Genomic DNA, 25510 nt, shown 5'->3' with positions numbered 1-25510 from the left:
CTCTTCTTCCCAAAACCACCTTCTGTTTATTTTTGTTTGTAGGCACCCATTGATAATGGTTCAAAAATCACCAGCTACCTTCTAGAGTGGGATGAGGTAAGTAGTAACTAGTTGAAATAAATACATAAATAAATGGCACTCAGACTTTACAAGGATTTTCTGAGTAAAGAAAAATAATTAAATACAGGGGAAACTAGAAGTAGGAAAATGAAATCCTGGTGGCGTTAGGTGGAGAGCTGGGAGGGTAAAAGGGACAGTGGGGGGAATACTTCTCGTTCAGTGTGTTTTATGCAGAGACAGTACTCTGCTTCTGTACTCTTGAAATTTAACTTTTATTGCTTGTTTGGTGTGCCTAATTTGTTAATTAGGATTACTTATTATTACTTGCTTTTTGATGTGTCTTAGAAGTCTGTTCATGATCACGTTCTCCTGGATGCTAAATGCAGAATAACACTGTTTCTGCCTCAAAGGAGATAAGGCATGATCGTGCAGCCCTTTGTGCAGAAAATATATTCAGGGTTAAAATAATGGTGCCCTCTACATGGTGGCAATTAGTCTTCTTACAGACACAAAGGGAAATAAGTTCTATCTCCCAATGGTCTTACACTGTTAGTGAGTATCATGCTGTTGGGGAGGGTGCCAAAAGCCAGATGTGGAGTGTTGCTGGAGAGGTGGGTTCTAGTTGTGACTTCTCCCTCCTTCCCCTAATTCCTTTATGCCTCCTTTCCATTGCACAAGACATATTTCTGCAGAAAGCATGAGTCAGTGATTATCATCTTTAAGGGAAAAAATGTGTTGGGTGGCAAAAGGCTTGGGTAACATGTTAAGAAAAAATAAAATAAAATGTGATGAGTCAGGAAATGAAGAGTGTGAAAGGGTGTTTCGTTGTACAGTCTGAGAAACATATCTTGGGGTTTTTAATATTCTAAAAATAATATTCTAAAGGGAATAGTACATTATGAATTGTTTTCCATCATTTCACTGGTAACATGTTCCCAGATCATTCTGCTACATTTGACATTTGGAACCATTCACTGTGCAAACATTTACTGTATGTACTATCACAGCAAGTGGGACTTCCATGATGAGAAACCCTCTGAACTGAACTAAAATTAAACAATAACTTCAGAATGGCTTGCTGCCCCCCTCTGCATAGTGGAAGGGGAAAGGTTGTCAGTGAAGAAGAAAAAATGATGGAGTGTGAGGTCCGGGAAAGGAAATAAAATAACATTTCTCCAAAAGGATGGGCCAGGATAATTCCATTATACCTTCTGTGATGTCTTGGATCTGCAGTTTTGATCCCTTGCAAGGCTTCCATTAACTGGGAAGCCATGGGAACATAACAGTACAGAGGAATGAAGTAGTGGAAACACATGGATGATTCCAGCCTGCAAAGGGAAGGGAAGCAACAGAAGGTTTGTCAGAAGGACCAACAACAGAGCATTTATACAGTGCACCTACTTTCAATGTGGATTTTGTCTGTGTGGCTCCTAGTCTTAATTTTTGATACCTGTCAGAGAATCCTACAATACCCTTGTCCTTTAAACCTTTTAATACGGAGCATATAGCTAGAAAGAGTGCTCATGTCAATTTTCTTTCACAGACCAAAAGCTGCTTTTTTTCGGCTAGCTTATGTACCGATGGCCAAAAAAAAGAAGCAACCCTGATTGCCTATCTCTTTTGATTACTTTTTTTCAGTAACAATCCTGAAATCTGAGATCCCAGTGGATAGCTAGCCAGCACAGATGAAAAAATGACAGCCCAATGTCATCTCCAGTGGTTTGACGTGCCTCGTGATGTGCTTGTCCAGTTGTGAGACAGTTAAAGCCACAGGTGTAGCTCATCTGAAAACAATTTTTACTCTGATATGAGCCAGAAATGCAATTTTGAGTTGATAAATTAAAATTTGATGTTAAGGCTTGTTAATGAAAACATCTGAAAATGCAGCAGGGTGTGCCAGAGGGCTCTTTTTGCAGGAGCCTGAGCTACCAGCTCGGTGAGATGGGCAAGCTGCTCTGCACACCTTTCCAAGTTGTGTCCCCGATGCAGTGACGTGAACTCCCAAAGTTACAGCACCCAAGTACAGAAGATAAGTCACTTGTGAAGTCCTGTACCCTCTCACTGGGCCATGTAAATGCCACATGAGCAAAACCACTGAGTTTGTTACAATGCCCCACTGTGTCCTGGTGAAATCAATAAATAAATACATGGGGGAAGAAGAGAACGCACACCAGGCAACAGCAAAAGCTATGCCAGAGCTCAGCTAGAGCAACATTCATTAGCTACGGGGCACAGAATAAAATATAAACAGAGGAAAATCAGTGATGAGAAGGAAATTAAAATGTGACGGCAAAGTAGAGAGGGTTTTGCATGACTGGAGAACAAGAAATCCATCCACTAATAAAGCTAGAGTCTTAGTAAGTGGAGTCGCTTCATAACGAGGGAGGGGATGAGAGTGAGCCATGAAAAACCCTCACTGCACATGTCCTGGGAACAGCACTGACAGGCTTCACCCCCAGTTTATAGGAATAAAACCAGTGTCAGGCATGGGAGGGGAGCGGGAGCAGCTGTGGGGTGAGCGAGCAGGGCCCTGTGCCCCCAGGACTGGTCCCTGTGCCCCAGCTCCCCCCAGCTGGGTTGGTTCGAGCCCTGCAGCCTGCCATGTGCAGCATCTCAGGCCTCACGTCTGGCCGAGGCAGTTAAAGTGGTGGTTTATAGCATCGAAAATGCAGCCAGGAGTGTAGATGGCATCGCTCCCCTATGCAAAAAATAAACCGTTGCTGTAAGATGATAGCAGAAGCGTCATGTTGCTGTACAGGGCTAGGATTAGGTGGGGCTGTAAATTGCAGCAAGAGGACAGCACCTAATCCCTCCTGCAGCTGCCAGGCCCTCCGGGGCTGCAGCACCACGTTCCAGCTCGGCACTGGGGCATCTGCCTGGAACCGCGGGTGCCGCACTCCTCGGCGAGCCTCGTGCAGGGAGCTGCTTGGAGCAGGCTCTTACTGTAGTTTCCTGATGCAGTGCTCTCCCCGTTCTCTGGCGTAGCTTTCTGTTCCCGTACACGTTTCAGAAATCTTCTTTTGTGCCACTGTGTTTTAGGGGGATGAGCTTTAGATGAAACCTAAATGAATTGCTTTTGTTTCTTTGTTGGAATTAGGTTTGTTGTTTTCTGACCTACTTGCAGGAAGAGAACGCTGTCCTGCTTCATACGTCGTTGGGCTGGTCCTGCCCAAATTCCTCTGGTTCTTCTGTTTAGTCCTAAATAATTATTATTTTTTTCCTGACTTGCAGACTGGAAAATAAAACAGTAGATGGGCAAAGCTAATCCTGTTATTTCACCTTGTTCCCTCCCAGTTTGGATTACTTCATTTGCATGTTACCTGTTGCTCAGAACAGGCAAACACTTTCTTTCCCAGTACTGCCACAGTTCTTTGAATTGTAATTGTAATGCTTCACTAATCAATTTATAACTTCGTGCCGGAATTGATCGTTCAGGGTAAGCAAAAGGCTGATCTCAAAAGTTATGTTAAAAATCTACCTAACGGAAAGCATCGCTGCAGCAGGGCTGATGCTTTCTCCTGCTGCCAGCGTTCATCAACCTCAGTAACTGCAGTGAAAAATGCCTCTGGCAGTGCTGTAAGAATCAGGCCTTTGTTGCTAATTAGATGTGAAATGATCGTTCTGTGATTAAGTGGTAGTAAATAAATGTTTCTCTTGTGCATATGGGTAGTGGTAGTATCCTATTCATTCTCTATGGGGAAGTGGAGGACTGTTCCTGAGCCAGAGACAAGGACATCTCTCATGCAGTGTGTGATGCTGCTGTAATTCTGATCCCCAAAGCGTTGTGATTTAACTGGCACAGAACAGAGACAGGTACAATACTGAGCAATTTAATGATTTGTTGATGAGGAGTTGATTATTAAGTTTATGTACAGATAAAGGGAGATCATTTTGTTCTACCAAAAAGTTTCAAATTTCATGAGGTAGCTAGCTGGCAGAGATACATGTATATGAATTTATACTACCTGACACTGGTCTGTGCATCTCAGTGATGATCCACCAGAATTCGGGTACACAGCTCCATTCCCATGCTTGGGCTCGTGTTTGCTCACCCTCCTGCCCTCTGGGTCTGTTTTGTGCCCGTGTCACTGCAGGTACACGTGCCACAGCATAGTCTTGGATAAAATTGTTCATTACACACCTATTTGAGGGATGTTCCCTAAGTCCTGTACTGTTTTCTAAACGCTTGTGTATACAGAAAATGCAGCCCCTCGCAGAAGAGCCTGCATAACAAATGCATCGCAGAGATATTAGGGTAAGTTTGTAATAACTGTTGACAGTTTGCATTGCAGCCTCGTGCCAGATTGAGGATCAGTCTGTTGCTTTTTATTGCCAGTGTGAACCAAACACAGAAGATAACGCTAGCGTGGCCTGCAACAGATTGGTGCCGTGCCTCCTGGTTGCAGAGCTGCTGCTGGCAGCTTTTGTTCGGTCTTTTGCTTCGAGGTCTTGGAAAGGACTGTGCTCGGTTTCTACATCCACCCTACCTGCAGTGGTTCATCTTCTTTTGTGTTTACTCTGTCTGCTGCAGGGAATGCAGTCAACAAAACTTGTTTAAATTCTCATAGCTGGCATCTCAGTAAACTCTGAGCTCCACAAGAAACTTCAGCGCCCTGTTTTAATTGAATGCGTAGCTTTAAATGGAGCTGAAATAGCAGGCAAAACTTGTAAATTTGTGTTAATGTGCTGTGTTATGGCAGTGTGCGAATTCTAATGGATTTGTACAACTGAATTGTTCTGGTTTGCTCAGATGGACTCTGCTGCCCAGCACATTATGGGATGGCGCTGTGAAGAACAGGGAACATAGGCTGGAGAAAGGAGAGCTAGTGAAGAAGTCAGCCAGTGTCTGTTCTCCCTCTGAAATCTGTGGATTAGAAATATTTGCGGAAATGATACAGTATATTTTAAGCAACTTATGAAACATTATTGAGAGGATTAAAACTTGGATGCTGAGCGTACAAAGAATAGGAGAAGGATTCTGGGAAAGCTGCGAGGCTCTTGGGTGGCAGCCAGTACCAGCCTGCCAGTTGTGCTTGTCTATAATTATGCCAGCATTAGAGCTTTCATAAATCTTGGGAGAGAAGGAGCGGAGAGACTATTTCCAGGCTATTAATGCCAGGATAATTAGAAATATCGGCCAGCCTCTCCAATTAGTGCCAATAGAAGGCAAAATACCAGCCAGTCTGAGTGATTTGAATACCAGTCAGTCTCTGAGCGAGTCTGGGGAATGTACAGTACCGGGTCTAGAAGAAAAATGTATATGATATCAGAATTTTTACTCCTGCAAGACTGATGATAACTTTAGTGTTTGGCAGTCTTTGTAAAGTTTTAACCCACCAGTTAGTCAAACTGGGGTTTCTGTGGTCCACTGCTCTCAGTTCAGGCATTGTGCTACAGGTGAGACTTCCCTTTTCAGCCAGCCACCACTGTACATCTGTTTATTTAATTGCATGCTTAGCGTTTGGCCACTCTGCTTCTCTAGGAGAAGAAGCAGAGGAAAATGATGGAAAAATGTACACCTGTAAGCATAAAAACAGGGAAGTCAGGATGATTTTAAACAGTTAAAGAAAACTTTGTTCAAGGCATCTGAATCTGCAAAAGTTTGCACAGGAAAAAAAAAAATCCATTCTTAGTAGTCCTGCACTGATATAATATACTATATTATATTAACTATATTAACTATATAATGGATATTTTATTAAAACATAGGATTAGTAATTAGGTTTTGTGTAGTCTGGATATTAAACAGGTTATCATTGAGCTGGGAAACACTGAGACCTCTTATTTTTGTTGAAAATAATTTTTATCATGCAACTGTATGTCTAGGGATTTAGATTTGAAAAAGTGCTCTCACTTACGAGGGACTTTGGCTTTAGGATTCACGATTTTCTTCCAGTTCCAGCCCTTAATTTAGTTGATCTGTACTGTAATGTTGCAGCCAGAGCAGGTGGGTGAAGTTGAGGAAGATTGCGGATAAAACCAAGTTGTACAGCAAGTGTGGAACAGCACTGGGGAAATAAAAGTAAGTTACAGTTGTTTACCAGTGTGCTAAATGTCCCTTTAGTGTCTCCAAATGGTTGTGCAGCGCTGGAGGTCTGCACGATTGTTTCTAGTTTGGTAAACACATTTCAGAGATTTACTACAAACATTTTATGGACTTCTTGCTTCTGTGTTGCAATCCGAATGAGAAGAGGTGGGAATTGATAGAGGCTGGAGAATGGTGTCAGGGAAAAATGTCTGTCCCACTCGGGCACTTTGGAAATCTTCAGTGATGAAGTAATGTATCAAGCATGGAAGAAGAACAGTGCCTGGAAAGAAAGACGGAGCCCAAGGAGGAGGTTGGGATGGTTGGGAGTTAACTGCATGGAGAGATGCGTGTATTATTAATTTTCCTGATAGTTTGCTTGCGTCTAGAAACATCGAGTCTTCTGTCAAGCTGTGAACTATGTAGTCTCATCTATGGGCAGGTGTTAATTTTACCAAGGTAAAATAAAAATACAAACCTGTAGAGGCAGGTGCCAGGTGTACAAATGGCACAGCGCAGCTCTTGGAGCATCTCTGCCACTTCCTTGGAGGTATCCATGCACCGGTTCGAGCGCTTGGTGGTGTTGTGCTAGGCTTCTCTTCTGCTGTGCCTTTGGGGACTTTGTGACGTTACTGTGCAATGGTTTTGCATTCAGATTTTGAAATTAAAACAGTTTAAACTGTGTCATCTCACATAGGTGTTATTTGTATAGAGTTGAGCAGCCTGGGCCCTCTGTCAGCACTCCGTCCTGAAGGACCCCAAAACCACTATTTCTCACGTGTGAGTGGGGTGGGGTAGGGTGAGACCAGCTGCTCTTTGACGTTTTGGAGGCTGTCCTGCAGCAACTCAACATTTTTTAATCCTAGCTCATATATAGTTGGGTGGGATTGAAAAGGTTTTAGTTTTATTTTAAATGAGGAGGGGGATTTTTGAATGTCCCTGTCCTGGCTTGTACATGATGTGCCTTGGGAAGTATTTGGGACTTAGCTTTCTCAAGACCATCTCATGCTGCTGCCCCGTCTTGGCTTTGTCAGGGCTCATAGTAGCTCCAGGTCAAACTAATGCGAAGCTCCCACATGTACCTTTGACATCCAACTTTCTCAACAAGGTATCATGCTTTCCAGCAGATCATCTCTGCCATCACATGCTGCATGCTCTGAACAGCCAGGTGTGTGTCCGGCCCCACACTGCTCAGTATGGGCTCCATCTCTATGGGTTCAATCTCTGCTGCCCTTAGGGCACACGTCTGAGCGCTGTGTGGGACAGGGTTAAGGCTCTGCCCATGCTCACCGGTCCCTAGAGCAGCGGGAGTCGGTGGTGGGCTGGATGGCGGGCAGCGAGAGCCCTCTTGTGGGATGAAGTGTTTTTGAAGGGCTTGTAGGGTTTACGTGGAATTTGGTGTGCAGAGGGTAGCGCTCAAGAAGCATTACAGGGTTCCTGTGAGCGGGTCGATTCACAGATGAATTTCACACCTAACTTAGACATTTCTTTGTTAATAAATAAGATAAATCTGATTTCAAGTATAATGACAAGCTGTAAATACATCTCATGAAGGTAAGAATCTGGAAAGAGGAGGAATCAGACAACAGACTGATGGTGTTACGTATTGTTTTAGGTAACGTAGCGATGCTGTCAGTGACTTCAGAGTTCCATTTGCACAGTCCCTGTGTGAAAGCATCTAATTCTAATATCATTTAACAGTTCGTCATAGGATAAGAAACGTCTGGTTTTGTTTTGAAGCTATCTAATTACAGATGGTTCTCTTTCTAGGGAAAAAGGAACAGTGGTTTCAGAGAGTGTTACTTTGGAAGCCAGAAGCATTGCAAGTTGACGAAGCTTTGTCCAGCTTTGGGTTACACCTTCCGATTAGCAGCTCAGAATGACATCGGTACTAGGTAAGTTATCCCAGGGTGCACACTTCATTGACAAAAAGTGGTAGTTGAAGAGTTTAACTTGCAATATGACAGTGTAAAGAGGGACTTCTGACTTTCTTGATTTATTTTTTTTTCCCTCTTTATGGTTTTGGGTTAAATATCTGATGTTTGATCTATTATTAATGCTTTAATGTATATCACACCTTCTCCGGTGGTATCATTCACCCCCAGGGAATTGCCACGTCCCTTCAGAGTGATGAGGTTGGTCGAAGCAGATAGACTCCTTTTGAGGTGCTAAATGGTGTTTTGTGGTCTATTTCTTACACAAAAAGAATACATCTTTTATGTGAAATTCCCACTAGGGATCTCTGCGAACCAAGAAAAACAAGCAAGAGGAAGTTGAGTTACAGATTTTGAAAGGAATCTTGATGTATTTATTTTTCTATTTTAAAGCAAAGCCCTTCTGTCTTTTTTCAGCAGTACAGTCCTTTCCTTCTTCAGGGGAACTGGCAGGGCTGGCTGACAGGGTGGGAAAGAAGGGGGCAAGAACCGGGACTGAGAGGGGACGGGCACACTCAAGGGCACTGCAAGATGGGTTTCAGAGTCTTCTTTTTTGCCTGTGCACAGATGCATTTAAGTGAAGGTGATGAGAAATCAGGCTTATTCCAATTCTCGAGGACTTCCTGGGGAGCACTGGGCTAAAACACTGCCCAGCAAGGACCAGAGCATGTCCAAGACACGTCCCCGTGAGCGGCTGCGCGCCTCTGGAGGAGAGTAGGCGAGGAAGAGTTTAGCTGTGAAAAAGCTAAACATCCAGTGCTTTTGTATACTCATTTATTGTCCTTAGCTAAGCAGGATCTAATAATTATTACTAGAAGGAAAGAAAAAGAAAAACAACGATGTGCTTTGCTGAGGAAGATTGCTGTATCGTTCTGTCATCTTAAACACAAAACTCCTAGTGATATATGACTTTTAAAAGTTAATTGGTGTCCCTCGGAGATGTGCAGAGACTGTTCATGTTCCTTTTGCCAGTTTCTTTCAAGATTACTTCCCTCCCTGTTTAAATAGTCCATGAACTGTGGAGGGACTTGAGCTGGAGCTGCCAAGTGCAAATGGAAGGGCACTGCCAGATGGTGGTGTCTCTGCAAAGTTCCCAGCTTTGGAATCTCTTCTTTTTGCCAGATCCCAGATTTTTAAAAAATGTTTTTGGGCATGCTGCACAACTTCTCCCCACCCACTCCCCCTCCCCCCCTTTTTTTTTTCTGTTATATTCTCTCTTTTTTTTCTCAAGCTATTGAAGAGGGAGCGGACTAACAAGTATATTCATGGTCAGCTGCTATGTGTTAATCTGCAAGATAAGCACCAACAGCACACGGCTTGTTTTTTATAGACAGCACTCAAAATTATGACATGCTAATGTCATCTAACACTTCATATTTTAAGATGGTGTTGGTTAGTTGTAATGCTTGTGGATTTATCATTTGAGATGATTTTTTCTTGCTTGGGTGCTCGTTACAGGTGTTTTTGTTTTTTTCAACACTCATACATCTGTTGTTTTTGAGAAAGAAGACCCACAAAAAGCAGATACGGATTTTTGTGTGCATTAAATTCATGTGATGGCTTTGTTAAGAAACAGTATACCTTTGTACTTTGGAAACAAATCTGAAAATTGCAAGAACACTGCACTCAATTGAGAGTTCCGATGATGTGCTGCTGAAAATTCACCGAAATCTATCCATTTTAAGTTTTGATCTCAAATTTCCATTGTACTTTGTATAGTCTGCCTGGGGTGTTAGGAGAACTTCCCACACTTGTTCAACACAACAGCCTGTTCTGTTTCAGGGCATTGTGTGCTGGGATTTAGACAAGATGAGAGCATGCATCTCTTCTGCTGCAGATGTTCTCTTTCTTTGCAACCTGAGCTTTGTGAAAGAATGACTTTATTGCTCAGCTTTGAATGCAAAGAAATTTGGGCAGGGAAGGTCAGAAAGGAGCAGAGCCAGCCTGGAGAGTTGGAAGGTATCCGTGCCTGCACCAAACAGCTCCTACATGATGCTGAGCGTGTGTGGCCATGACTGGATAGATTTTCCCTGCTTTCTTTGAGAGGGATGTCTGAAGTAGTGGGACTTGCTGAAGCACTTGGCTTTCAAGGCTGTAGCTTGAATAGAAATTGTATTCTGAGTGTACAAAGGTAGAAACTACATATAAAGTTTAACTTCTAAAAGTTGAGAAGTTGGACATTATTTGCTGTGCTTTATTTTCCTTTTGTTAAATTAGATTTTGTTCTACTTCACAAATAGTAAGTTAATCTGAGTCAATCCATTATTATTTTCCCAATATTATTGCAATGAAATCCATAAAAATGGTTGTGAGGGCACTTGTAATCCTGCATTTGTTTCTACTTTTAGTTCTGGCATTTCCCTAATTTTGTGTGCTCATCTTTTCCACTTGGCCATATTAACATTGTCTAGATTTTTTGAAAATACAAAAAAAAAAATAGTAATCCATCTATATATATGAAAACACTGTGCTGTTCTTTTAAAATATTCCTCTCTCCTTCTCTGTTCTTGTATAGTGGGTACAGCCAGGAGGTGGTATGCTACACTGCAGGTAACATTCCTCAGACTCCTTCTGCACCAAGGCTTGTTCGAGCTGGTGTTACGTGGGTTGCATTGCAATGGAATAAAGTAGAAGGATGTACACCAGAGGAAGTGATTTCCTACACCTTGGAAATTCAAGAAGAAGATAATGTAAGTGCTGTGTTACTGTGAAGCGTACTGAGTGGCTCAAATTGAGTTTCCATTTATTAGTCCAAGTTTATTGAAAATATTGTGGATTCCTATTTTGGAGGGCCATTCCAGTTAATACTTCTGTAAGGGTTATGTGAGGACTCTTAAAACTTTATGTAACAGAAAAAACATTTTAATAGAATGCCTTTTAGGAGTACTCAGTACTTGGCAGGGCAGAGATGTGTGATTTGTTCAGCTTCACAGTAGAATTTTGAATCCTTAGCTAAGAAGTAGCTAAAATTCTTAGCTAAAAGTCTGTGCTGTCATCCGTGATTCGTTTATAAAGCTTCACAGGAGTCCATAACCTATAGGGCAGTTTATCCTCCATGTTCTGCTGAGTGGTGCGCTTGCTTTCTGTAATCATCTGTCACTTTTATTCCTCTTAAAACATGTTAAACTGTTGTTACTGCTTTTAAGCTTATTTTACAGCAAAATTATATTATTCAGGTTGGTTGCACCATCCTTCTAGAGGGAACATTATTGTGACCTAGTAGCTTAAAAAAAAAAAAGCAAGCAAACTGAAAACAAACATAAAATTCACTCAACTATGAAGCCCCTTTGATACAGCATATTCTAGCTGCACACTAATACGGAGAGCATTTACTGGAATTTCTTTCTCTCTCTAGGATAGCGTGTTTCACCCAAAGTACACTGGAGAGGAGCAAGCCTGTACTGTGAAGAATCTCAGAAGAAGCACACAGTATAAATTCAGGGTAAAATCCTCCTCTTGTCACTGCATAGTATTTTCTGTCTTGGATGTGTGTTGTTTTTTTTCGAGGCACTGTAGGGAACCTTTATTATTACCTGCAAAACTGAGCCATCAAAACCAAATGCTCCATGTGACATAAGGCATTATTTTATACGAACACCTGATGGGTGAATCCGGTCAATCCGTGAGCTGCCATGGGCATGAGGTGTCTGGGAGCCAAGTGCTGCTGCACAAGATGGTGTTTGGCTGCATCACCCCTGTCCGCCAGGGCCTGCAGCGAGCTGTCTCCTCCAGATTGTGTGCTCCTTTGCGGGCTGGAAGACCTTGTGAAGGTGCATGAACTACCTCAGGAACTGGAAAGCTGGTGCAACGTCATGAAGAGATGATGCCTTTTAGTTCAGTGTTGTGGATGCTTAAGTGCTTTTCTGCAGTGCTGCTTGCAAATTAAAAATGAATTTTTCACAGCTGGGTTGATGATGGGTTGAACTGGGCTTCTTCCTCGTGTTGCCGGCTCGGAGCACAACTGTAATCTGACAGTAGTGAGACCTTCCCTCGTTGCACATGGACCATCATTAGTGAGCTGTGAAACTTAGGAAAGGATCCCCAAAACAGTAAAAAACGAAACCCTAAAACAGTAGTGTCACAGCAGCATTTTACAACTAGCAGTAGGGACTATACTGCTAATTCTAGGCTTGTCTTTGAGCCTGGGCAAAATAGTTGGTTTTCTTGTATGGGGCTCTTGGTAATAGAGATTGTCCAAATCTCTTGGGGGGGGGGCGGGGGGGCGGTTAATTTATGTAAATCAGTGTCCACTTTAGAGAGGGGACATCCTGCTAACAATTTTGGTTAAAATTAAGGTTGGTTCATTAAAGTGACGATGGAAGTGTAATACACCTTTGTAAAGGGATTTGTTCAGCATCACATGAGGGTTTAGCTCGGGGGTCAAGTGACACAAAGCACGTGAAAAGGTGCAGAAATTTCATTCTCCCAAATGTTTGAATTACCACCTGGAACCACCAGTGACTGTTTCTAGTGAAGTTCCACAAACAACAGTGGTCGTGTATGCTGTGTTGTAATGTTATCAGTGACATGGAAGCAGAGTGCCATTTTTATTTCTAGTAAGAAGATGAGAAACTCTAGTTTGGGGAAGCAGGGGCTCTGAAAAAGCATTGCATATTCCAGCTGAAGAATCAGGTTAATACGAATTTTCAGTTCCCACTGGACCAGTGCAGACTTTAGCTATATGAATAAAGGAAATTGTAAGTTAAAAATAAGTTGTATTACATTTATATCTCAAACTGTTCCCCTGGAGCTGTTACTGAGATATTTGTCTAACTTACGTATCTGGTGTTCATGGTAGGATGTCTTAAATTGGAGAACAGTCAGAGAAGAGCCAAGAGATAATTAAATAATTCAAAAACATGGCAGTAAAAACAATAAAGATGCCAGGAAGAGTAGGGTAGCAGGTCATCAAGGATGTCCACAGTGGTTGAAACTTTCATAACTGGCTATTCAGTTTAGCAGACCCAAAGTGTAGGACTTCAATAAGCAGAAAATTGGGAGCCAGGCAAATTCAGTGAGAAACACAGGGTTGGTGATAATTTGGAATTCTTGTCTGCTGACAGTTTTTCTTATTCGGATCATATAAAGATGTAAAGCCATACCTTTTAGAAAAATAACAAGTAGCCATAAGAAAAACTTACACAGGAGTCAATACTGGCTTTGGCTTCTTTAAAGCAAGCATATGGGCTGGTGAACCTCAATTAATTTTTTGGCTTTAAAAACTACAAATCGTTTTCCCCAGAAGCCTCTGTTAGAAGAGGGGATAGAAACGACCATCCTGACTGAGAATATCAGAGCTTCCCAAGTGGAAAAGTTCCTGCGAGCTTAATATTTACTCTTAGCAATTACAATAAATATTTTATTACTCACTTCCTTGGCAGCAGATTCATATCCCAGAGACTATTCTGAGCTGATACAGCTCTCACCAGCCACAAAGCATTAGACCATTTGGGGTTTCTTCCTGATCTGCTCCGTCTCCTGGCCAGGTCCTCGGGTCTTCTCGTAGCTTAGCAGCATTCTCACTGAAGTCAGCAGAAGGTATTCTTGAGTAGAGACAAAAGATTTGGCTGAGCAAATTTACTTTGGGCACATCCTGCCAGTTTTGGTGACTGTCGATTATGCCTTTCTTGTTTGCCTGTCATACTACTTGGGGTTTTAATTATGTGATTACTGATAGCCTGAAAGAATTTGTTCTAAATCGCAGTTTATACCTCCAGAACAAAAATAGCACAGTTGTTATCTTCATCTTCAGTGAGTAAATAACTTCAAGTTGCCATGTGATTCTTCTTTGTTGTTGTTCAGAGAAAAACAGCAATGCTTAAATCTTAAGCTTACATGGTGGTGGAGGGGGGTGGAAAAATCGATGTAGTTTCTAAAGAAACAACGTTGACAATCAGCTGTTATTAAAATCCCACACGCTATTTTGGGAAGTGACATGCTTTCTAAGTTAATGATATTTGTGTAGTTACTAAAGGAAGTATTGTACAAAACTGTCAGAAAAAGCGTCACAGTAAGCAAGGATAAATTTGTTGCATTTTTTTGTTTCAGCTGTTTGCTTCTAATGTGGAAGGAAAGAGTTCTCCAAGCGAAGTTTTGGTCTGTACAACAAGCCCAGACAGGCCAGGACCTCCAACCAGACCGATCATTAAAGGGCCAATAACATCTCACGGCTTTAGTGTTAAGTGGGGTAAGCAGGTTCAGTTTGGCATAGGAGAGCTTTGGAGGGTCATAATGTTGAATATTGAATTCAGATAAAATTCTGTAAATGCATCTTATACCATAGATATTTCATGCCATTTGTAAGTCCATAAAGTTAAAAAAAAATAAAAATACATCTGAAAGGCTGGACAGCTCAATTGTCTGAATATTTTGAAGGATGTTTAAAAGAACTTACGTTTTAAGAATCAGATTTCTTTTTCTTGTTTTTAATTAATTAACTCAGAGTTTTAATCAAGTGTGCATTCAGGCTTGTCTTCTATTTTGTGTCCCATTGCAGATGGACACTGCTTATCCTGCAGCTGCTTCCTTTATCAATGGGATAAACCTCCATACCGCATCTTTTTCAGTTCTTTTTCCATGCATTTTGTTTGTAGCATCTCTGAAATGTTAGCCAGCCAGCTTATTCTGACTCATTCTGAGAACTAACTTCTGCTACCCACTTCTGCTATAAATTCATAGTTAGTGTGGGGGAGTTAGTTTGTTGAGGAGAAAGAGCAGATTCAAAAACAGTTTTTGTATTCTTTTTTGTTCTATTTCATTCCTATTCTTGATTCACTAACTACTTGCCTTGATTGTTGTTGTTTTTTTCAGATCCTCCACAAGATAATGGTGGTTCAGAAATCCTAAAGTACCTGTTGGAGATTTCTCAAGGAAGTCCAGAAGGTAAACTTGAAACAAGTTTTATGCATTTTAATCCATGCTGGCTACTCAAAAGTACTGGCCCTTTAGGCTCTTAGTATGCTAATACTGCAGATATGATTGAAACAGAGTTAAGTACTTGCAGCCTTAAAACCTGCAGGATTTCTGGGAGAGTTTTGATTTTTTTTTTTTTAAATTTTTTTGAGCAAGTATACTTGTTCTCCATGACAGGTGGAATTTTATGTTATAGGGCTGAACTTATTATTCTATTTTATATTTTTAATATATTTTAGAAATATATATATTTGTATGTATATGCATTTCTATGCACATATTTCTGTGTGTATGTGTCTATGTATGTCCTGAAGCAGCATTAATATTCTTAATAATATTAAAGCTAATGACTTTCTTGAAACAAATCATTCATGAAAGACCACATTAAGGATTTTCTTTTCTCCTAGACAGCAGTAAACTTGTTGCATTGTACTTTTATAAACTTGGATATATCTCATTTTCTAGCAAATCAGTGGGAAGTGGCATATAGTGGATCAGCAACAGAATATACCTGTACTCACTTGAAACCAGGCACTTTGTATAAACTCCGGGCATGCTGTATCAGCACTGGCGGACACAGTCAGGTAAGTATTATTTAACAGTAAGGGCTACTGGTTTTACATTTTTCAGAGATTTATCTACTATATATGGTAAATAATTTATTTTTTTAAAAGCAAGTGAATATATTTCCTGTAGCACAATAAAGCAACACTGATTGCTGTTAATCTTCTGTTGCAAGTTGATGAATTTTTCAAGACTTCTATGTGCATCTGATGACTTTTTAGTCAAATTGCAATTCAGTGTGGTTTGCTTTCCTCAGAACCAATCTGTAAATGTTTATACTTAAGCTAGAAAAGACCATGATGTTTGTGTGATCTGACCACTTGCTTGTGAAAGGCTACAGACTGATCTGTGTGAGTCTCTACTGACCAACACCGGTGGCTGAAGTTGTAGTAGGGGTAATCGCCTTTCATGTGGCTGAATCGTTCTTTATGCATTTAGGTTCCATTTTCCAGCCACTGATTCCTGCCATTCCCTTCTTTGATTTAAAGTCATTTTATTACCTACACTTCTATTCCTATTGCTGTGATTTTTTTTTTTATGATTGAGTACATTAGCACTCAACACTGTTTTAAAAAAAAAGGAAAATTAGAATAAAGAGCCCCAAAAATTAGCCAACAACATTTCTGTGCTACAGTGCTAATAAAAGAATTCTATTCATTGCATTTGCAAAAAACATGCTTGATAGCATCTCCTATCCTTTATTGTTTATGTAAACAACTAATAAATGGCTGTTTTAGAGCATAGTTTTTATCACTTTCTAATTATTGCTGATTTCCTAGGCACTAATTATACCACAGAGCTAACTTCAGCTCCTCTTCTCTTCCAGTGTTCTGAAAGTTTACCTGTCCGTACGCTAAGTGTTGCACCAGGCCACTGCCGGCCACCAAGAGTTTTAGGGAAGCCGAAGCACAAAGAAGTTCAGCTACAATGGGGTAAGCTGCTGGAGCACATCACTGTTAAATAGCTTGGAGAATTTGGGGTGACATTTAAATCCTGTTTCAGAGAAACACAACTCATTGGATACCAGTAATTTTGTAAAGAACTTGGGCCATGGACATGACACTAAACAGTCAAAAATACACAGTTTTTCAGAATACAAGATACGTGCCATTATGCAACAGATTTTTTCTTTGCTATGGTAATCTTGCAGCATCCAAGACTCTTTGTGGTGTCAGTTGATAAGCTAAATTCTAGAGCAGCACCATTTCTAACTGACAAATATGTCTCAATCCAGTATAAAAAGTGACTTATGCATGCAGAAGACCACGTTGTTTCCTAGAAGATCCACCTCCTGGTGGCACAGCTTTTCAGAACCCCAGGCAGGCTGATTTGGCAGTACTAGCTTGTGATATAATGTAGAAATATTACCAAATATGTTGTTTTCATGGTGGAAAAGGTGCCTGTAACAAACCGAATACAGGCACGGAAAACAAATTGAGTTTTGCAAAAAGCTGTTATTCCAAGTGACACTCAGGGTTTAGATCATTGTACTGAGATTTAGAATCTCATAAATGTTAGCAGTGTGACTAACAAAGTTTGAGAATGGCAGTTGTTTGTGTTTTTATTAGGTGTTAGTGGGGCTTTGCCAGAAATCCCATGTGTAAGTAGTAGTTTTGGAGTGTACATGACCCTCACTAGCTTGTGTCCAACAATAGCCAGCAGCCAAGATTAGGTCAGACAGACACCATGTGCCTCATAATTTCTCTCTGACCCAGAAGGAATGTACTCAGCACTCGTCTAGCGCCAGTCTTAAGTTTTCATGTCCTTTTCTCTCTTTTGCCCTATCAACTTTTTTTTTTTTTTTTTTCCCCCAAAAAAACATCTTTGATATGGGGGAAGAAACAGTTCTTCAGAAGAGGATGGTGGCTACTTTGCTTTGCTTAAAAAATAGCTGGGCACCTGCTGGTGCCAAACAGAGTCTCCCAGGTTGAAAGATCATCCTTGCCTTGGGAGGAGCTGCTGATCTTGCATGTGATGATCTGACCTGGTGTATGGTTAGAGTTAAGAGTAGTTTTATTCATTTGCCTTAAAAATGTTGGTTATATGCATGGTGAAGATATTGCCGGTAAGGCATCTATCAAAGGGGAAAATCATTGCTGACAGTATGTGAGTGTATATAGTGTATGTGATTGTATCTATGTGTTGTGAATTAAAAAAACTAATTTTCCTGGCATATGCCCGTATGTTGTTAGTGAATTATGTGTTTTCTTTCTAGACGTCCCTCCATCGGAAAGCGACTGTCCCATCTCAGAGTACAGTGTAGAAATGACAGAACCAGAAGAAGTTGTTTCTGAAGTGTACCATGGTCCTGATCTGGAGTGCACAGTCAGCAACCTTCTTCCCGGATCAACGTATCAGTTCAGAGTGAGAGCTTTGAACGATGGCGGGGTATGTGATTTGGCTTTTTCTCATTAGAGGTAGTAAAATGCCTGAGTTGTGTGATTCTGGACAGTGATTGCATTAGAGCTGATGGTCAGAAAGGTGAAACTGAAGATAGGCAATAGAAAAAGTGAGAAATGCTTAATAGAACTTCTGAGGAAGAGCTGTGGTTTTGGATCTGGTACTCTTTTAAAATAAGATTTCATGTACTAACATGAATTGACTGGCCAAAGTCAGCTGGACCAAAACATGCAGCAGTCATATCTGCTTACAAGAAGGAATCTCTTTACTTCCACTGCATTCCTTTCTTGTTTTCAAATCTTAACTGTGTATTAACTGTACTCAAAGATGCAAAGTATTTCTAGCTCCTCTCTCGATTAAATGGAGGGGCTGGTTTTGGCTTGGTTGTTTTTGTTTGTTTGTTTGTTTTTTTAACCAGATGTGAAATAGGGGTGAAGGAGTGTTCTTTACCAAATGCGTACACCTGTCTCCTTCCTGTTAAGTGAACAAAACAACAGGAATCAATACATGAGTTTTTTTGAAGTATATATCTTTAGTAATTCAAACAAAGCAATCTGTGTTAGCCGTCCTTGCTAGCAGAGATGCCTGTTGAGAGGTTTTCTGGAACAATTTTGGTGTTGTTCAATCTTTGTAATGGCTCACTTTTCCATACTTATTAGTATTCCATTCTAAAATAAGCAAATACCAGTGTTTCCTCTAACTGCTTATAGTCACATTCCTTTGTTCCGGAGAATGGTTTCTAATTAGCTTGGGGATGCACTGAACAAGGTTCATTATTCCGCTCTCACAGCCTCAGGCTGCTTCCACCTTCTCTCTCTCCTGTCCTCGCAGTGCCGGCTGAAGCCAGCTTTCCAGACTGTTGAAATCTGTGTTTCTGTTTCTTTTGCTAATTTTTACCAAAGGCTCAAAAGGTCTGAACAGCTGGCCGAGCTGCATGTGGAGGCCTCTGACCGCTGGGCACGGTGGCACATGGTGTACGTACCTTGTGCCACTGCTCACCAGGTGCTGGTATGAGACACCCAGACTGCAGCTCCATCATACGCCGTCCTTTTGCAGTTAACTTGTGGCAGATGTTTCATACAGAAGTTGGGTTTGGACTCCAGTACGTGCTTTGCTATTGCTGAGCTCCTCCTTAAAGCCAGGGAAAGCCAGTTATGCCAGGCTATGGCATAGCCATGGGAACACATTACTTTGAGCTAAGGTAGAGGAAAACAGTTTCTCAGTTTTCTATTGCTGAGCACATATTCCTGCTCTTTGATGAATTAGAAGTGGCTTGCGCTTTCATGAGCACTCACTGCTTCACAGGACGATGCCCTGGAGCAGCTGAGGTGCAGTCTGCCAGTCTGCTCGTACCCAAGCTCTCCTCACATTTTAACCTTGCAGTACCTTACATGGTCTAATCCTGTGCCCTGATATTTGGTGCTGCATGTTGGAAGCCCAGCTCATCTTTGAGAGAGATTATTGCATTCAGAAAGTTTCTGTGTGCTGTTCCTGAAAATCAGTTGAAAGAAAAAACAAAAACATTTGAAAAGCCTTTGAGGAACATGAGATGCGTGTATGTTTATATATTAATGTATAGATATCTTGTTTCCCTCTAGTACGGGCCGTATTCGGAAGCTACAGAAATCACCACGGCAGCAGGACCACCCGGGCAGTGCAGAGCACCTTCTCTGTCCTTTCTGTCTGACACACGTGTACTTGTAAGCTGGGAGGTAGGTCAGGTGCCCTCATTTAACTTCTCTTTTACTTACCCAAACTAATGTGATCACTGTGCACTTGAAAGCTGGCTCAAGAGCTGTTAACTGGTTTAGAATAATTTTTTTTTTGCAAGAAAAGTGTATATAGAAACTCCTGTATTGTAGAAAGTTGTCATCTCTACTTTTCTTTTTAAAGCATTGCATAAAGTTGATCATGAGTCATCTGGACCAGCAGCATTCAGACACAAGAACTCCTACACTGGCGTCAGATGATAGAGAGTTGGTCTGTTTAAAGTGCACTCTGCAGGCTTTTAGCATGTCAGAATGTCCTGCGGTAGAATTGTGAAGGCAAATATTTGATTTTGGCTAAAGCTGAAGTCTCTGATATGAAATTAACTCTTCACAAATGCTTACAGTTCAGCTTTTCTCAAAAATTGTTTGTCTCTTCCCCAAATATTTACTTTTATTTTTGTTTGTATAAGTTCTTTCTCTGTTCTCCACAACCTTAGACATTGGTTCTTTGATTAAGTCCTAGCTTAAACGCTGAAATGTGGATCGGTGTCATTAAAAAAAAAAAAAAAAGTTATGTAATTAAGGCAGAAAGGAATGGATGTCATAAATAAAGCTGTGATGCAGAACAATGAGGCTGTAATTCTGCCACAGGCTTTCTCTGGAAACCTAGCAGCTATTCAGCTCTGCATCTTTCAGTTTCCCTCCACCAAAGGATGCCTTTGCTGAGAAATGTTACTGATGTTCATGAGATGTTCTAAGAAAGTAATAGTGCTAACAATACATCTAAATAGAAACATAGTCCAAGTTCAATTTTATAATGAAACAAGTGCATTTGATACAGTTTTGGTGTGTTTTGTTGATATTTCTTGCAACATTTTGTGATTCTGAGATAAAGTTGCACTGAGCTTTTAGATGATACCTTTTAGAAGTTGCAAGTGTTGAGATGCTCTTTTTTAGTTACCTCTCGTGTTTAGCAGGCTTAGCAGTTGCCAGTACTCCTATAAAAGTAGCTGGAAGCCCACGGACAAAGCTGGTGAACCCACGCAGGGATGCTCCGTACCTTTTATTGGTAGTCAGACCTGCTACAGTGGAAATTCCATGTGGTGTTTTGCTCAACCCACCACTCATCTTTGTTTTCCCAGTAACAGCTATATTGACAAATTTGCAGTTGCTAAACTGGGTGACTGTTTAACTTTCTCACAGTTTCTAGGGTTGCTGGTTTTTTGGTTTTTTTTTTTTCCAAGCAGATTTGCCTGTGTAGTTGTATCGCTTTTCTAGTTCCCCATTCAGAGAATTAAAAAGAGAGCTTGTTGCATGCCGTAATCCGAAAGTCTGTCATATCCTGGCCCACGCTTCCCTACATAAAGCAGAGATTCCTCAGAGCACTTCAGTTGACACAGCACAGCACTAGACAGTTCTTGTAAAAAATAAAATAAAATTTTGGTTCAGGAGCCACGGCATTACGCCTGCACTAGCTCATCTCCAGCAAATTCCAGTAAAAATATCTGGATAAATTCTGCATTCCCACAGACTTCAGAATAATAAAGGTATTGCAGTAAGTCTTTTTTCGGACATGAACGTACAAAGGTCCACCCTCCCATATCCCGTGCTTTGAGTAGTAGCTCAATAGCTGACTTTAATTGAAAAGCACAGACAAGCTACTCAATTGCTGAGGTTGATCTTTTCTCCATAACATGAAGAACTACGTCAGGCTTGAGAGCTAGCTCTGCCAGAGATGTTCTGATCACTTAACCGCATTGATGCTTTTTTGTGTTCTTCACAGTCATGCTTCTGCCAAGCCAGTGGGGGGAGAATTTATTTCTGAGTGTTGTGATGAAAAATGAAGTAGCTGCATATGCTGTCTTGTTTCTGTGACTTTCAGATAAATTTTGGGCAGAATTGGCCTGTTTCACTAACCTATTATGGAACAGTAATTCAGGGCATTTCAATTTGCAGAAGTAATGGTGTATTAATTTCAAAATAAGAGATTTTTTTCATGTTCTTAATTCCTAACCAGTGAACCACAAGGATCTGAAGTACTCATTTTTTAATTGACATAAATATTTGTGTTGCAGAGTCCTGAATGTTCTGGGGCCGACATCTCTGAATACAGATTAGAGTGGGGAGAAGATGAGGGATCTCTACAGCTTGCATATAGTGGCACAGATACCTGTTTTGAAATCAGTGAGCTGTCAGCGGCAGCACAATACTGCTGTAGGCTACAGGTATGGAAGTTTATGCATGCATTGCAATTTAAGATGTAAACATAGCTGCCTTCAGCTACATGTGACTTTTTTTTTTTTAAATATCATTAGCCACTATGAAATTACGTGCTCTGTAAGTTGGCAGCAATGTTAATTTATTTTAAATAATGCAGACTGTTACGTGGTTGAGTTTCAGCACTATTCAAAGCGATAAACAAGGGAGTTGGCGTAACTTCTAGCTCACGAAAATTGCTCTTGTGTCTCATGTAACTTGTTTTCAGTGAATAATACTTTTAACAGCCACCTTGCCCCCTGATGTTAAAAAAAAAAATAAATGATGTTTTAGACAATTAAAAAAAATAAATAAAATATTGATTATGATAGGTAAACAACATTTACCTCCCAACTGGTTGTTGAAGATTCCCCTAGCTTAAATAATAAAGTCCAACATCTGTTTCATGTATCAAATAAAGCAGCTGAATAGATTCCTATATACATAGGAGGTTGTAGCTGCCAGAAGATGAGTCTTCATCTTGTTTTCTCTTACCATTTTTCTCATAGATCTGCAAGACTGAATATCATATAGAGTCTCTATATGATCTCTATTTCTTCAATCTTTTTGTCTCATTTCAGTAAAAACTAAACATTAAAATACAATATATTGGTATACACAAAAATAAAAATACAGTGCTCTTTTCTCCTTTATGTCCACTGAAAAAATAAATGGAAAGTAAAGTAAATGGGAGTAAAGTAAAAATACTTTTACACAAGATACCATTCTAGAAGATTTATTTGTATGTTAAGGCAGAATACCACCAATAAATCTGATGAAAAGTTAACCTACCCACCCAGCTGGCAGCGTGTGGACCACCCAAGGTCATTTCTTTGATCAAGGACAACTTGCTTCTGTCAAGAGTTTCCTTATTACTTTTTTTTTTTAACAGGATGTTGAATTTTTCATACAAAGTAGCTTTCGAGCGGTTGGCCAACAGCCAAGGAGCAAGGGCCTCACACCTTTAAGTACCCTCAACTGTGTTTTGTGACTTTTTGGGAACTGGCCCCGTACCTTGCCCTGGCAGTACTGGGGAAACTAATTGAAAGAACGTGGATGGGTGGCTTGGAAGTCTGAGCCAGAAAGTGCATCTGTTTGCACAAGAGGGAAGGCATTCAGAACCCACTGGGCAGGGAGGAGAGCGTGAGACCACTTCTGCGGTGAATGGTGGGGAACTCCAGGAGATTTTGATGTTAAAAATGGAAACAGCCAGCTCTATGGGATCTTTGATTTCAAGTGGGCATTCATTTTAAATGACCTACCACAAAAATGTTGTATGCATTTACCTAGGTTTTAACATGGCTAATGTAATTTAATCCATCGACTGAAGTGAAATGCACGACAACACAAAGACACGATATTGAAATCCATCAGTTGGCCGTGCATTTCTTTTTAGAGGGCTTCATGCTGTAGAAACAATCTGTGTTATATGGATATGCATATCTCAGAAACCACAATATAAGGTACACATTGAAGCAATTACAAGAACAAAAAAATGTGTTATGAACAAAGGAGAGCTAAATAGTGTCAGAAACTAGTCTCTTTTTTTTAACAGTGAGAATAATAGTTAATTTCATAGCTGTTAGCAGCTATAACAGAAAATATTTCTTTTACTTCTTAAAAAAAATAAAGATTTCCCAAACAATTTTACTCTGCCTTCTAATAAATGTACAACACTGCTATCTCAACCTACAGTAACCCAATAAAAAGAGGGAATTGAGGAATCAGGCATATATATCTGCAGGGCAGACAATTTGTCCTTATTGTTGCTCAACTTTTTTTCCTCTAATGAATATTCCTGAAAACAACTGTGGCTTCTGCAAAGAGAAATACTGTGTCAGTTAGGCAGGGGGAATATCTAGGAAGCAAAGAAGAACGAAATTCCTATCAGTTATGATGATGAGGTTGCCCAATAAAGCAGTTAAAAGCACCACTAAAAATAAATTGCTGGGAGCAAGATACAGATTGCCAAACATTGGTTTAGAGGCAAGACTAATATCATTGGCAGACCACAAAACAAGGCTCACTTTTATCAGCTCTAGAAGAGCTTCACTAAATAGAAGATGTCCCTGGAGCAGGATTTGTTTTGAAGGGCTTTTTAAAGGCTGACAAATCTAACTTTATTATGTCTTTCTTCAGCTGAACAAAATGCTTCCTGGAAAAGCAGAATATGGCTTTGTATTTGTACTACGCATAGCAGAAAAATATTATTCACTAGAGCTAACGCAAGAAATCAAACAGCTGCTTGACTTGTCCTTCCCTTGCCATCGTAGTCCAACTGGCAAGATTGTAAACCCAGGTTTTCCAGTTAATTGTAATCTGTGGGAGAATCTGGGCTCACTTTCCCAAGCGCAAAGGATGGTGGTGGATGTTACTGGGAAATGTCAAAAGCTGCTTCTGAAGGCCTGTACCTTCTCCACTTCCATAGCCCAGATGTCCTGTCGTGGGCTCCGTGTGTACCTCGTGGGCTGTATCAGCAGGAAGCCAAGCAGATCAGTGAGGGTGGTGTTGCTCATTACTTGCCATTTGTTAGCATCTGGATCCTGGATCCAGTTTTGCTTCAGTTTGTTCCAGACTGAAACAGAGCTGTTGAGGCAGGATATAAAGAAGAAAAAGTTATCACTGAGGGCAGTTAAGGATGTTAAAGGTGTTACAGCAGGTCTCCTTGGAGCCTTCATCCTTGGCATTTTTCAAGTCCCAACAGGACAAAAGCCTGAGCAACCTGATCTGTATTCAGCTTTGATCCTGGAGTAGGTATGTCCCAGGGTCCCCCCCAGCTTGAATAGTTCTGTGACGCTGTGCACAGGACCTTGGAACAGTCCTGAGAAGGTAACACTGCAGCACATACAGCATTTAACACTGGCTGAGAATCAACTGATCAGAAAAGAAACAGGTCTGTGCAATCGTGCAGTGTTGAGCTTTTTAAAATCTTCAGCCTCCGATGAGTGAGCAGACTTGGGCTGGATTTTGAACCTTGGTTTCCTCTGGGATCCTGGATTTATGAATCAAGATGAGAGGCTCGCTAACTGTTTTATAACAAAACAAATTGATAATTTGGTCTCCTCTCTTGTGGAAAATATTGAGCTATGTGCTTTGGCAGTAGTTTGCTAGTAATCTATGACCTCTGGGGAAATCTGAGTCATAGACTTAATGCCATGCTGAGTTTGTATATTCTTATATCAGAAACTTTTAGCATCAAATCAGCTATTTGTTATGTGAGTTAGGAACCTGTGTAGCTCTCAGCAGGCTGAGTGTCCCTTATGTCTAGGGATCCTTGCATGAAGTATCTGATGTTGCACGCTGCGGATGACTGCAGTAGGCTGAGGCTTTTATACAGGGCCCCTTGACACTTTTGGGTGTCCATTGTGCTGGACAGCATGATGCCACCTGTCACTGGCAGCACCATGACTCTGACATTTTCTCTTTCCAAACAAGTTTTGCTGCAGATGAAAAAATTACTATTAAGTTTGATTAGGTAGCTGTTAGGGAAATTATAAGTATTCTCCAATTTAGCTGAGTGACACTCCTGAGTAACAAAGGAAGATATTAATTAATAGAGGTAGGAGGTATGAATCATCCTGTAGAGAATGAGCCAGTGATACATATCCTCTGAGGAATCCATGCAGTTGTTCCAGGCTGCACAGTTCAGG

General features: G+C 40.8%; 1 protein-coding gene across 1 annotated transcript in view; it reads left to right on the top strand.

Annotated features, from left to right (window-relative positions):
• The window catches only part of FNDC3B (fibronectin type III domain containing 3B), a 175206-nt gene that overhangs the window by 117613 nt on the left and 32083 nt on the right, over positions 1 to 25510 (top strand). Inside the window, exons 11-21 of the mRNA XM_082766959.1 lie at positions 43 to 96; positions 7856 to 7980; positions 10535 to 10709; positions 11375 to 11461; positions 14068 to 14206; positions 14830 to 14901; positions 15397 to 15515; positions 16322 to 16427; positions 17711 to 17883; positions 19494 to 19607; positions 21680 to 21829. Of these exons, the coding sequence (XP_082623085.1) occupies positions 43 to 96; positions 7856 to 7980; positions 10535 to 10709; positions 11375 to 11461; positions 14068 to 14206; positions 14830 to 14901; positions 15397 to 15515; positions 16322 to 16427; positions 17711 to 17883; positions 19494 to 19607; positions 21680 to 21829 (1314 nt within the window). The remainder of the gene's footprint in view (positions 1 to 42; positions 97 to 7855; positions 7981 to 10534; positions 10710 to 11374; positions 11462 to 14067; positions 14207 to 14829; positions 14902 to 15396; positions 15516 to 16321; positions 16428 to 17710; positions 17884 to 19493; positions 19608 to 21679; positions 21830 to 25510) is intronic.

The sequence above is a fragment of the Aythya marila genome (genome assembly GCF_965140915.1).
Source record: "Aythya marila genome assembly, chromosome: 9".
Lineage (NCBI taxonomy): Eukaryota > Metazoa > Chordata > Aves > Anseriformes > Anatidae > Aythya > Aythya marila.
Note: the sequence above shows the minus strand (reverse complement) of the source record. Positions and strands in the feature narration are given on the sequence as shown.